Source organism: Mustela nigripes, chromosome 3, assembly GCF_022355385.1.
Source record: "Mustela nigripes isolate SB6536 chromosome 3, MUSNIG.SB6536, whole genome shotgun sequence".
Taxonomy (NCBI): domain Eukaryota; kingdom Metazoa; phylum Chordata; class Mammalia; order Carnivora; family Mustelidae; genus Mustela; species Mustela nigripes.
This window is the reverse complement of record NC_081559.1, coordinates 77,232,557-77,247,408: the sequence shown is the minus strand read 5'-3', so window position 1 is coordinate 77,247,408 and position 14,852 is coordinate 77,232,557. Positions and strand designations below refer to the sequence as shown.

The 14,852-nt window shown below is 33.5% G+C and overlaps 1 protein-coding gene across 4 annotated transcripts in view; it reads left to right on the top strand.

The window, feature by feature from the left end:
• Positions 1-14,357, top strand: part of NCKAP1 (NCK associated protein 1) — a 100,630-nt gene extending 86,273 nt beyond the window's left edge. For all 4 annotated transcript variants that reach the window (XM_059394301.1, XM_059394299.1, XM_059394298.1 and 1 more), the window contains 7 exons: positions 4,950-5,032; positions 5,658-5,738; positions 9,328-9,421; positions 11,185-11,301; positions 11,894-12,003; positions 12,378-12,467; positions 13,421-14,357. In XM_059394301.1, coding sequence (XP_059250284.1) covers positions 4,950-5,032; positions 5,658-5,738; positions 9,328-9,421; positions 11,185-11,301; positions 11,894-12,003; positions 12,378-12,467; positions 13,421-13,537 — 692 coding nt within the window. In that variant the 3' untranslated portion in view covers positions 13,538-14,357. The remainder of the gene's footprint in view (positions 1-4,949; positions 5,033-5,657; positions 5,739-9,327; positions 9,422-11,184; positions 11,302-11,893; positions 12,004-12,377; positions 12,468-13,420) is intronic.
• Positions 14,358-14,852: the final 495 nt, after the last annotated feature.

Sequence of the window (14,852 nt, the reverse complement as noted above, 5' to 3'; positions counted from 1 at the left end):
TTTGTCTCAGATCCCCATCTTTGTGCCTCCTTCATCCCATATCCAGAGGTTGATAAATTTTTATGAGTCTGATTTTCATATTCAACAACTATATTCTTTTTAATGCCTTTAAAAAGCCATGTAATTTGTTAAAAGTAACCCTAATTGGGGCACCTAGATGGTACAGTCAGTTAAGCCTCTGACTCTTGATTGCGGCTCAGGTCTTGATCTCAGAGTCCTGGGAGCCTGCTCTGCATCAGGCTCCATGCTCAGCACAGAGTCTGCTTGAGATTTTCTCTCCCTCTGTCCCTCCCATCCATGCTTGCTCTCTCTCAAATAAATAAATTAATCTTAAAAAAAAAATTGCTCTGAATTGGGAGGTAATCTGTAATTAATTTTCAGTTCTAAGACTTTTAAGCTATTTGAGCAAATTTAATACTGTATTGCTTCCTGTTTTCTGACTGTGTCTCTGGGGTCTAGGTTCATCACTTTATTGACTCCCTTAGTATAGACCTTAATTTTTCTAGTTTTCCTTTAATAAATCTTCCTTTTAAAAATTCATTCCATACACTTTTGCCCTGACCTTGCGACCATCTACAAATCTGTAAGTTGCCTCCAAAGACCTTTACTTTAGCAATACTTTGAATGTTATTATCACCTTAAATTGTTGCACTGATAAGATCCTGAATTTGAAACTTGACTCTCAGTTCAGTCATGTCTTCAAGCTTTCCCACTCCTTCACTCCTATTAAATTTTTTGTTCTAGTTCATTGAAACATTGTTTCTCTAGTTTTCTAATCAGCCTCTTCCTGGCTTTACTTCCTTACCCATTATGGACTGTAAAACTTAGTGATTTTAATTGCATTCTCCTTTGTGCTATCATACCTTTAACTTTTTTTTTTTTTTTTAAGATTTTATTTATTCATTTGAGAGAGATACAGAGACAGAGATGGAGAGAGAGCGAGCACAAGCAGGGGAGAGGCAGAGGGAGAGGGAGAAGAAGACTCCCTGCTGAGCTGGGAGCCAGACATGGGGCTCTATTTTAGGACCTGGAGATCATGACCTGAGCCGAAGGCAGACGCTTAACCGTCTGAACCACCCAGCTGCCCCTTCTTTGACTTTTTGCTACATTCATCATTCTAAGCAGTTTCTCTGATCCCAGAAAAATTTCCTGCTCCCTGGAGGCCAGATACTGCTTGTAAAGTAACACTTGTTAAAGTCTGTTTTAAGCCTTCCTCTTTTTCATTCTACCATTCTTCATATTGCCAAATTTTTGACTAGCTTGTATTCACTGTTTGTCTTTCCAGTTCTCTACTCTCAGTACACTATAATGTGGCTATGCCTGAAACCTTTCTGGAAGAGATCATTAGTGACTATCCATTTTTAAAATCTGGTCCTCTTTCCTCTTATTCTACTTGATTTCTCTGTAGTCATTCTCTCTTTTATTCCCCTTTTTATTGAAATTTCATTCTCTTTATTTGTCAATAGTTTTACAATTTTTAAGACTTTTTTAAATAATCCTTTTGGGGAAATGTATCCAGTCTTATTTATCAGTGTGTCTTTAAAGTATTCATCCCCAGCCGGACTCTCCTTATGGCGCTGCAGGTATTTAATACCAAGTGCTAATTTGATCAGAGTGTGGTCTATGGACTGGAAGCAACAATCAAAAGCACCACATAGGAGTTTGTTAAGAATGTTAATTATTAGGGTTCCACTCCAGACTTACTAAATCAGTTTGCTGGGGCCCAGCAGGTGATTCTGATTTGCACTGAAGTTTGAGAAATATTGTTAGATGTTTGACGCACAGATACATTGCAGCATCTCTGGAATAGGAATGATATTCTGATGGGAGATACAAATGGGTGGGGCGAGAAAGCCTGATATTATGTTATTGACCATTATATTACCTCCCCTGCCACTCACCCCGTGATTCTCAGAGGGAAACTTGGTTATGTTATCTGACTTTTTTCCTGTCATATTCCATATCTAGTAGCTATGTCCTCCAAATCAGAGTTTGCAAGTTGGTGGGTCATGTTTGGCCCAGAGATATTTAATTTTTTTTGGCTCTGTGCTCCATTAAGTTAAAAACAAAACAAAACAAAACATTTTTTTGATCATTATTTTTAAAATGGATGATTTTGCATAAATATCCAAACTTTTGGTTTTCCCTCCCCCCAAATCCTGGACAGTATTTTGCCACATTGCAGTGATTGGCTGGAGCTAAGTAGCAGTTGTCGCCTTCAGAAATGTTTTTCTCCAGCTTTTCCCCCTCACTATTCTGTCTTTCACTTAGACTACTTCTTTATTTTATGTTACTTGCTATAGACACTGAACTTGTAACTCCTGCTGCGGCAGATCCCATCTCTTAAATGTAATGCCTCAATCTGTTCCTTTTATTCCCATGATTCTTATTTAAGGCTTTGTCATTTCATGAACTACAATCTTGGCTTCCTAATATGTTCAGTCTAACCCTCTCCCACATTCAGTTATATTTCCAAAGATTTCTTTTCATATCACTCTTTATATTTAAAAAAAACCCCTGAACTACCCCCTCCTTGCTTAGAGGATAGTCAGAACTCTATCAAAATGGCATTCAAAAGCAATTATTTGGATAACCTTATATCATCCAGCCATTGTTTCCTCTCTTTCCCCCTACAATTTTTTGCTTGCCTGGCCTGAGATCCACATAGTCTCCACTCAAGTGGTAGTTCCTTGGGATATGCTTTAGTCTCTTTGGGCTACTACAACAAAATATCGCAGATTGGGTAGTACATAAACAACAGAAATTTATTTCTCATCGTTCTAGAGGCTGGAAGTTCAAGATCATGGTGCTGGCATGGTTGGGTGAGGGACCTCCTCAGGGTCCCTGACTTGTTGCTGTATTTTTGTCGCTGTGTTTTCACGTGACTGAAAGGGGATAGGGTTCTCTCTGAAGCCTCTGTAAGGCAGTAATCAAGTTCATGAGATTTCACCTTCATGGCTTGAGCACCTTTCAAAGGCCCACCTCCTAATACCATCAGCTTTGGGGGCTTCAGTTTTTAATACATGAATTTTGTAGGGACATAAACGTTCAGAACATAGCAAGATGTTAATGGAAATTTTGGGGAATTAGAGGAGGTGCCAGTGCTTAAAAAGGTATGCCAAATAATCCATTAATGATAAGTTGAACAACAGTTCTTACAATAAAGTTTCTCAGAACTTTTAATGGGTCATTATTGTTACATATATTCAAGAGAAGATTGTAGGATATAATTCTGGGAAAATTACTTGATTGAATTCTCAGTATCATCCCTTGGAAAATATATGATTATGCCACACTACTTATTTTCTCATTATTCACCTTATTTTCTGCATTCCTTTTTCTAGATTCCCTTTTGTTTTGTTCCCTGGCCTGGAATGCTTTTGTCTTCTCCTTTATGACCAACTTTGATAACATTTTCCCAGAGAAATAGTTCCTTTCATCCTTCTTTCTTCTCTCCTTTTCTGGATGGTAACATAGTCTCATTTCTTGAATAACCTTTTCATTGAACGTCTAGCCTTCTGAGTCTCCAGCACTCTACTAAGTACCAGAGAAAGATTTAAAAAAAAAAAAAAAAAAAAATTGGTTGATTCGACTGGTTTCTGCTCTGGGAGGTATAACATATTTGTGCCTTACCTCATTTTGTTAACACTGCTGTTTTAAGTCTCATCACATTTTGGCTTATATTATGGCTGTTGGTGTGTTTTAATAAAAGATGGTATGGTCAGGGTTTAAGCTAACCACACAAGGAGGTAGAAAGTCCAAACATTCTCTCCATTCCTGCTCCTTAAAGGTAGCTATGGTTAATGGTTATCTATACATCTTTCTAGAGATTTGTTATATATATACAAATATATGTATGTATATACTGTTGACTCTTGAAATTCATGGGGTTTAGGGGTGCTGATTCCCTGTGCTGTCAAAAATCTGCATGTAATTTTTGACTCCCCCAAAACTCAACTGCTAATAGCCTACTGTTTACTGGAAGCCTTGCTGATAAAATAGTTAATATATTTTATATGTTATATGTATTATATACTATATTCTTACAACAAAGTAAGCAAGGGAAAAATACTATTACAAAAATTATAAGGAAGAGAATATATATTTACTGTATTTACCAAAGTAAAATCCATGTGTAAGTGGACCTGCACACTTCAAATCTGTGTTGGTTCGTGGGCGAGTTGTGTATCTTTTGTCTCATATAAATAGGGTTGTGTTTTCTTAGTTTTCTTGACAGTTCATTTAGACTGTTAGTTATGGTCTAGTTTATTATTCTGTTTATATTTGTGTTCTTATTATACAGTACTATGTATATTGGGAGTAGTTCAATAAATGTTTGTTGGTTTTTTAAAATATGAAGGTATTGATCCTTCCAATTCTAATTTCCCTTGATTTTGTTAACTAAGTTTTAATATTGAATATATCATAATAATTTTTAGAATAATGCTTTTTAACCAGAACGTGAATGATTAAATCATTTATAGTCTTCAGCAACCTGGTCTTGCCCAAACTGTGTGTGATCTCAATAGCCATTTTTTTTTTTTTCTTGACTCTCCAGACCTCAACAGTTTAAGAGTTTAGCATCTCCAAGTTCTGGGACCATTTGAGGACTTAACTCCTGTCCACTCTGACAACTCCTCTTTCTCCCTTAGTCTCTCTCTCCTTCCTCCTACTTCTGCCATTTCTGAGAGGATTATACAGGTGGCTACTTAAGTGATTATTTCAAGATTCTGGTGTACCATCTAAACCATTTTAAAGATAGTATGTGCTCCATATGAAGTAAACTGTAATTTCCTTACTTTAATATCATTCAGTACTTTTCCCTCTTTAATTATTTGTTGTAGTCAACTTGCTGTCATATCTTTTATCTTGGGAATTTTATGACTAGGAGTTTTCTTCAAGGTTAAGGAAGAATTGAATTCATACTCTTCTCTTTTCTTTCAATTTAGCTGTTGACAGTGTCTTGAAGAGGATGACAATAATTGGTGTAATTTTATCCTTCCGGTCATTGGCCCAGGAAGCACTTAGAGATGTAAGAAACCATTTTAAGTACATATCCTATAGTTAAATAATCCCTTTTAATTTCCCAGAAATTAAACATTACTTAAAATTCCAGTTTTCATAATTATATAATATCAAATATATAGAAATAAGAGTTATTTAAACTTATTTTTTATTTTGGCATTGAAATAGGGGTGGGGATTTAGTTTGCCAGGATATTGTACTACTTTTTCAACTTTACTCTTCATTGAAGTGTTTTCCATTTCAGCTATATTCAGTTTGGCATTCTAAGTACTGTTCTTAGTACTTCAGAAAATCAAGTGAAAATAGAAAAGGTAAAATAATGATTGTGAAAACTAGAAGTAATTGAATGGTTATAATTAAATTTGGGGTTCACCATTTTTTTTTTTTTTAAGATTTATTTATTTGAGAGAGAGACAGAGAGAGAGCATGCACAAGTAGGCAGAGCAGCAGGCAGAAGGACAGGGAGGAGCAGGCTCTCCGCTGAGCAGGGAGCCTGCTGCGGGGCTTGATCCCAGGACCCTGGGATCATGAGCCAAGCCATAGGCAGCTGCTTAATCAACTGAGACACCCAGGTGCCCCTAGGGTTCATCATTTAAAAATAACAATGCATTTTTATTTGTTACCCTGCCTAGGTCTTATCTTACCACATTCCTTTTCTTGTAAGTTCAATTGAAGATTTCAAGGATCATATTCCAAGGGAAACTGATATGAAGGTAATAAAATTTCTATTTGGATTTTACAGTTTCTGAAATGAAATATTTGAGCTACATATGAAGTAAAATTTAATAAATTCAAAACTACTGTGAAGTTTATATTTTAGAGTGATCAATTAATTATGCTTACTTTTGCAAATGCATCTTTGAGAGCTCAGCACCAAAATGCTACATAGGCATTTTGAAAGTTCATCTTCCTTGATCACTTATAGCAATGTCAAATGTGTTGGTATTGATCTTTTCTTATACTGATAGCTGTTCATACATAAGCAGAATTAGAAAGACAAGCCAGTGACCTAAGAGTTGTTTTAGTAAAATTTAATCAATTTTTTAAAATTAATGTTAAAAGTCTTGTAAAAGGATTTCAATTATAGGGTATGATTTTTAAAAATGTTAATACCCTGTTTTAGAAATTAAGGAATATTAGTAGCCATATGTGAGTTTACAGTTTTGTTTTGAAAATATTTTGATCGTGAAATCTAACTTACTTATATAACCCCAGCAGTAATTAACCAGTGGTTACACATCCAGTAAGTGACCTTATATGTATGTTTTCCAAGCTTTCATGTGTCTTGAAAAGATCTTATTTTCTGTTTCACATGTTTTGAAATGCACTGTCTGAAAAAAGTGATGTCTAAACTCTTTTTTGTATAACACTCAAGTTTTTTCTCAAATTAATGCTATTCACTTTTTGAGGCTTATTTTCCATGGCTTGTTCCATTCCTCTCCCATGCTCTTACCTTTCTTACTCTATCTTTCTTGTCATATGTATCCCATGAGGTAACTAGTTCTTCCTGTGTGCATTCTCACATCTGTTTGTTTCATCCTCCAATTTATTCTACCTGAAAATCCTGCCCTTGTCTAATTTCCGCCTTGTTGAAGTCCTGCTTATCTTTTCAGGTCTGAGTCAATTGCTGTATTCTGAGAAACATTCCTTGATCCCCAGGCAGAAAAGGATTTCTTTTTTCTTACTATTATCAGAAAACTTTTTTGTTTATCCATTGCAGAGTTAAATATTTTCTGCTTTGTATTATCATTGTGCTTTTTCTCTTAAATTTTTACTAGATTATAAACATTTTGAAGACCTTGTTTTATTTTTTTTTGTCTCCTACAGTGCTTTACATAGTGTAAACATTTGAAATTAATGACTGTCCTATGATTTTATGTTTGAAAACCATGTGTGATTAGTGCAAACTTGTTAAATGGAAAAACTGTAGAAAAAAGTTAAGAAAACAGTAAAGATGAATCATTCCTTGAAAATACTATGGTGTATGGATTATGAGAGTATCTGAGCAACCATCCAGTTCTCTGAGCACCTGACATAATTATGTTTAGTTTTTAACAAACTTTCTTTCTTTCTTTTTTTAAAAAGATTTTATTTATTTATATAAAAGACAGAGATCACAAGTAGGCAGAGAGGCAGGCGGTGGGGGTGAGGGGGAGCAGGCTTCCCGTTGAGCAGAGAGCCCTATGCGGGGCTCGATCCCAGGACCCACTGAGCCACCCAGGTGCCCCTTTAGCAAACTTTCAACAACACTAATATTTTTTTTAAACTTACTTATTTTTAACATTTATTTTTAACTGAAGTATAGTTGTTATACAATATTATACTAGTTTCAGGTGTACAACATAGTGATTCAGCATTTATAAACATTATGAAGTGCTCACCATGATAGTGTAGCTACTATCTGTCACCATACAAAGTTATTACAGTGTTGCACTACATACAGGGACTTACTATCCAAAACATTGTTGACTGTATTCTCCATGCTGTACTTTGCATTCATGTGATTCATTTTACATCTGAAAGTTTTTACCTCTTACTTCCCTTCATCTATTTGCCAATCCCTCTGGCAACCACCTGTTCTCCAAATATATATATTTTTAATAGCTTTATTGAGATATAATTCAGTTATCTTAAAATTTACCCATTTAAAGTATATAGTTCAGTGGATCTAAGTATAATCAAGTTTCTTGATATCCTGTCAATATTTATTGTTGTCTTAATTATAGCCATGCTAGTATGTATGAAATGGTATCTTATTGTTTTGTTAAAGATTTTCCTAAGATGATGAATGTTGAATACCTTTTCATGTGCTTATTGAGTATTTGTGTATCTTCTTTGGAAAAATCTCTTTTCATATCCTTTGCTCATTTGGATTGTTTGCCTTTTTAATTTTGAGTTGTAAGAGTTCATTATATATTCTGGATACAAGTCCATTAACATAGACATAATTTGCAAATCTCATTCCGTGGGTGGTTTGTTTTTTTTGTTTTTTTGGTTTTTTTTTTTTCATTTTTGTAATAATGTCCTCTGTGGCACAAAAAGTTTTTTAGTTTTGATGATCCAGTTTGTTTGTTTTTCCTTTGGTTGGCTTTCCTTTTGGTGTCCTAAGAAACCATTGCCTTACCTGAGTCATAAAGATTTATATCTACATTTTCTTCTAAGAATTTTATAATTTTAGCTTCTGTGTTTAGGTTTATGATCCATTTTGAGTTAATTTATGGGTTGGGAACGAGTATTGGATCACACACAAAAAAAGTTCTTTTTTTTTTTTTTTTTTTTTAAAAGATTGATTTATTTGAGAGAGTACGTGAATGAGCAGGGAGAGGGGCAAAGGAAAAGGGAGAGAATCTCAAGCCAACTTGCTGCTGACAGGGGGTTGGGGGGGCTTGATCTCACAATGTTGAGATCACGACTTGAGCCAAAATCAAGAGTTGGGTGATTAACCAACTGAGTCACCCAGGCGCCTCCCCAAAAAAATGTTTTTCTAGAACTTAATCCATGGCAATTTCCATTTATTTTAAGATACACAGTTTTACTTCGCATTTTATACTGAATTTTTTTTGGTAGCGATAGCAAAGGTATGCTATGTAACTATGTAATTGGTTTTTAACTGAGGTATTGAGTAGTCAGAATACCATACTTGAAATTGATATATGATACCAAAAAGAATTATTTTAGTCATTAGAAATTTCTTTATCAGACTTTAAATTTATATTCCTTGAAAATCTCTCATGGGACTGGACCCCTGCATGGCTCGGTCAGTAGGGCATGTGACTCTTGATCTCTGGATTGTGAGTTCAGGGTCCATGTTGGGCATTAGAGCTCGCTTTAAAAAAAAAAAAAAATCTGTTATAAAGAGATTAATTTACCATATTTATAGCTATGATATGATGAGTCATTGAACCACCACAATTTTTCATTAAGTAAGTATGAATATAAATATAAGTTGAGCAATTTTGATTCACTTTGTTCCTTTATTCGTCTCTTTTGGCTTGATATTTTTACATCCATGCTTCCAAGAAATGTAATCTTAGTATGATTTTATTGGCATTTGCCACAGAGAGTATACAGATTTTCTTTGGCCTAACAATGGGAAGTTCTAATAAGCAGCACATTATAAAGTAATAACTCAATTTTTCATTGTAGGTTAGTTGTGCTGTAGTTCCTGTTTCAGCCAAGTTTGAGATACTCTAATATTCTCATAGGTAGATTCTAATTTAAAATGTCTTTCCTTACTAAAGTGAGATTTCTTAGAAATTTACAAAGTATTTCTTACTCTGTAATTCTTAAATATTCTGTCAGGTTGCAATGAATGTATATGAGTTATCATCAGCTGCTGGATTACCTTGTGAGATTGATCCTGCCTTGGTGGTAGCTCTCTCTTCACAAAAATCAGGTAAAGTGCATTGGTAAATATGTATTAGTCTTAGTTAAAATTACCAGGGCAACACAGATACAGGTATGGTACTTATTTATTCAAATGCCTACTTAATGTCAAATTTTTGGTAGTTGGAATATAGCAATGCAGAAAAGACAAAAATCCCTGTCATCTGGAGCTTATGTTATAGTGTAGTCATAAGACTAGATGGAATATTTAAACCATAAGACTAGATGGAATTTCCAAGGTTAGTTAACATAGATGCAAAAGAAAGAGGATCAGGGTCTGATCCTTAGGACGCTTTCAAATTTAAGAACTCAGGGAGAAGAGGAGGAACTACTGAAAAAGAAACTGAGAAAGAAGGATGGATGAAAGAGAAGGAAAACTGGGAAAGAGGCACTTCCAGCAAAGTGGAGAGGGAATGATCAGCTATGTAGAACTGGGTAATGCTGATAAAAAGAGCGGCAGTGGAATTTTTGGAGCAAAATGCTGAATAGAGAGCGCTTAAAAGAGAATAGGAGAAAAGAAATGGGAAATAATAAGTATAAAACAACTCTGTCAGAGAGTTTTATTGTAAAGGGGAACAAAGAAATGAAATGATAGTAGCTAGAGGCAGGAATAAAATCAAGAGAAGGATTTTTTTCAGGTGACAGAGTCACAGAGTCTATACTGATAGAGATGGTCCAGTAGGTAGCATAATTGATATCTAGGAAAGAGTGTCTTATTTTCACTGGACTAGAGTTGTTTACCATGAATGAGTGCATCATTGTATTGTGTTAAACATTTAAAAGATTTTAAAACTAGCTCTTTGAAATGTAGTACCCAGAATGTTCTAGATTTTTTTTTTTAATTTTTTATTTTTTATAAACATATATTTTGTCTACAAAGTAAATAACATTTTATCTGTTTCTGATACTAAAATAACCATCCCTATGGTTGGGTTATTATGTCTGGGTTCATTAGTTCTTTTTTTATTTAACATTCCTTTTTGTTTCATCATTCATGCAGTATGTTAATTATAGTCACATGGGTAATTGCCACTATTACTCATTTGGCTACAACTATATTTTTCATAGCCAAATTTTTAAAACATGTTCTGGCTCTTAAGTTCAGTTCTTACATGTATGTGGTAGGTGAATAATAGAATACCTGGAATTTCCCAGGTACCAGACTCAACTGCCTAGGTAACCCTACAATTTTAATACACGTTATAATAAATATTTTAGAAAGGATTATGTCTTAAAAGACTTACGGCAGTGCTAGTTATTTTCATTTATCATCGGTTCCTTCTGTCTTCTAAAATAGGTTGGAAATCTAGTCCACTTTCCACATTTATATCTTTCAATACTAGTAGTAAACTTTAGATAACATTTACATGTTTAAAAAAAAAAAGGCTTTTTTTAAATTATTTTATAGAGTAATTTATGCGATAATTTTCTAAACTGTAGTACACAGAATATTTTTATAAAATAATTTATCATCAGTTTTCAGTTAGGAAATTTTAGGATTCCACTTATCCTACTCATATTTTTTTGCCCTATAATCTTAAAATTAAAAATTTATTATGCCTCAGTGTTTTTTTTTAGAGGTCCTTGAAATATGTTTGGGTAGTTGATAATAGCCAATAATAATGTATTTTACTTCTGTATCACAACAAAGTTGTGATTAGTTCTGTAGAAGCTCAGTATAAAAATTGAAATTTGCATTTTCTGGTTTAGATTGATAGCTCTTAACTAATCTTGAAGAAATACCTTGGTTTTATTTTTAATTTTCTCCCTTAGAAAACATAAGTCCGGAAGAAGAATATAAAATTGCCTGCCTCCTTATGGTCTTTGTGGCAGTTTCTTTGCCAACATTGGCTAGTAATGTGATGTCTCAGTATAGCCCTGCTATAGAAGGTAATGGTTTAAAATTGCTTTGGTAATGAAAAAGTCAAGAGTTTTGATATAATAGATACTCTTCAAGTAATTGATGTTCATTTATAATAGAATGTAGATGAACTTACTAGCTATTTACTACTAGCTTTATAACCTTGAATAATTGACTTTTCTTTTTCAAAAGCCCCGGTTTCCTGATAAGTGAAACATGTATGTGTGAGCTTTTGGGTGCCTGGGTGTGTGTGGCAGGGGATGATGAAGTAGTATCCAACTCTTAAGATTATTTTAACGATTGAATGACAAAATGTAAAGCAGCTAAGAACATCTTTTTTAGTTTCAGAGACAATATAAAATTGATATATGATTTTTCTTGGGATTTTTTGAAAATTTGCCTTTTTAATTCAAACATCATTCATTGCTTTTTTTGCTATAATATTTTTAAAAGCACTAATCCTCATAAAAATGAAAGGAGAGCAAGGCAGGTAATCTCCCAATTCTTAATAATGTCACCATTTATGTAGGTTGTGACGTGATTAAAGACTTGCTGTTTACGTATTCTTTGAAATTTGGGGGTCATACAGAAAAACCAAAAACTCTATTTGCACTTTCTCAGGGCACTGCAACAACATACATTGTTTGGCCAAGGCCATCAACCAGATCGCTGCAGCTTTGTTTACAATTCACAAGGGAAGCATTGAAGACCGTCTTAAAGAATTTCTGGCGGTAGGTGTAGTCAAATAGCAGAACTTACAATGTTTTATAAGGAAAATTAAAATGATAACGATCAGATATAACAATAAATTCTTTTTATTTTTTTCCCCCTCTGTAAGGAGGACCAGGTGAAGAAGGCAGGCATTAAAATCAAGGAGCCAGTTAGCATTTTTTTTTTCCCTTAGAAATCTCTCATTTCTAAATCTCTGCAATATGACCTTTTTTTTTTTCTAAGCTGATTTTTGTACTGCCTTGAATTTTGCCCATTATCTTATATATAGACACTGAATGATTGAAATGTATTATTTTAGGTTGAAGCATAGTGAAAATAAGTAACTTATGAACATTTCATTAAATCATTCTTAAAATGTTTATATACTTTTAAGCTTGCATCTTCCAGTCTACTGAAGATTGGCCAGGAGACAGATAAAACAACAACAAGAAATAGAGAATCTGTTTATTTACTGCTAGATATGGTAAGTCTCATTTTATTTTTTATCAACAAGAACATTCTTGATAGTCTTCTTGGCATGTAGTGTTTCAATAACAATATGAGCTGAAGTACCTTCTGTTCAGTCCACTCAAGCTACACATTTTCTAAATACCACTTGAAAGACTAACATTACTTGTATTTTATCATATGGTAATCATACCAGGAAACAACAGAATGAAAGATAAGTATTACCTATTGGATATTCTTTTATAAATAGTTTTTTAACCACCTGGGAATCAGTTAAGGCCTTATATTTTCTTAGTGTGTCATTTTCAACTCTTCAAGTTTTTCTGAATTTTCTACGTTTTGACTCCCTTCCACCCATCTAATACAATTTGCTATGATTCTCTGAGCCTGGCCAGCTCTTTCTCTTCACTATCTGAACCAGCTATGCTTGCTTCTACACTGTAGCTCTTCCCTCGCTTAGAGTAATCTCCTTTTCCTGCAGAGATCTGTATCTATCCTATGCTTTGGCATACCCCATAGCTAAAATCTTTTTCTAGATAGACTTTCCTGATTACTGTGGCTCACATTAATCTTCATCCCTTTTGAACTCCTCTAGCTTTCCACTTATTTACAGTTGGTCTTATGTTTGATTTGGCTTTTTGGCTTAATCTTGGAAACCCAGTTAAACTTGATGCTATGGACCATATTTTAAATATGTTTATATTCTTTTATATGTCTAGAATAGAGTTGAGGGCAAATGAAAGTGCTCAATCTTTTCTTATGATTAGTAGACTTAATTGAAAAGTGGTGATTTTAAAGATTTTGATAACAAAATACTGGCACATTTACATTTCACATTTTAAAGTAAAAAAAATAATTTTCTCACTATTTCTAGTAAGAACAGTATAGAAATTATGATTTAGTGGCTGTGAGTAAATGTTCTGATTACAAATAATTTCAATTCTGTGATGCATTTTTTCTACTTTTCAGATTGTGCAGGAATCCCCATTCCTGACAATGGATCTTTTAGAATCTTGTTTTCCTTATGTCTTGCTGAGAAATGCATACCATGCTGTCTACAAGCAAAGTGTTACATCTTCTGCATAAAATAATAAAATATCTACTTATTGAAGACAAGCACGCATTTTTTGTTGCTCTGGTTTTACCTGTAAACTGTGGAACTATTTTACCTTAAGGCCTGAAAAACAGTTTTGTGGATTATAAATTTCTTTCATACGGTTGTATTTCTGATTATTTGTTTCATTTAATATGGTTGGACTACAGTATACTTGGTTGATTTAGGTTTCATATTCACTGAATTCACTAAAGTTATTCCTATAATTTTAGAATATCATTGTTTGAAAAACATACATTATCTCTATGTTTTTGATATTTGAAAATGAAAAAATCTTTGCTTGTTTATTTCTGAAAAAGAATTGTATTTAGTGATTATTTTAGATAGTGATATTATAGCATTCATCTGTGTGTAAATTATTTCATATAGGGAAGAGTTCTGATCTGTACCTATGGTTCTTAATGAAAACAAAACTGGATGTGCATTTCTGTGATGTTATGAATACATTTCTACTTTATTTTGAAACATTTGCCAAACTAAATACTGTAACACTGTATAACATTAAAAATGTTAAAGGACTGCTTAACATTAGAAGCAGACTATGTCCAGAAATTCTAAAATAGCAGCATATGTTGTTGCTTGTATAAAGCCTGGTGATAATTTTTAGACTAACTTCCATAGTGCCCTACTGGCATTAGCACTACCATTGTACCCTGCTGTATAATAAACAATCTTAGACATTTATCAACTGTTGATACAAATGTTAGTCCCTAACCACTTTTTATATGTTTTAAATTTTTGAAATTCAAGTGTACCTGCCATAACATAAAATAAACACTAGACTGTATCACATTTTGAATTATTTCTTTAATTTTGGATCTCCAGAAATTTATTCAATATGAATATTTTAGTGTCATTTTAGTTTAAAATAAGCTTTAGTTTAGGAATGTCTAAATTTAGCATTTGATACTAGGTCAGTTGGAACAAAATTTGATTAAGTATTTTGAAAAACATTCCACTGGGAAAAAATTTTAAATAAATATAATTGGGAAATAAAATTACATAACAATTTTTAAGAATTAAGAACTAAAAGGAAACTCATATGCCATCAGCTTGCAGTTGTGTATGTGACCAAATGGACAGAGTTACTTGAAAGAATGGGAATAAAATGAATGATATGAAACTATAAAATGTTGTTGAGAACTACATCAGTGAGTAATGAATGGGAAAGACCTATTGCTTAGGGGTTGGCATGGTGGGCAGAGCAGCTCATTTTGTTTAAAAACTAACCAAATGTTTTGTTCTTTGATTGACGTTATAAAGACTACTTCTCAGCAGCTTTGTATC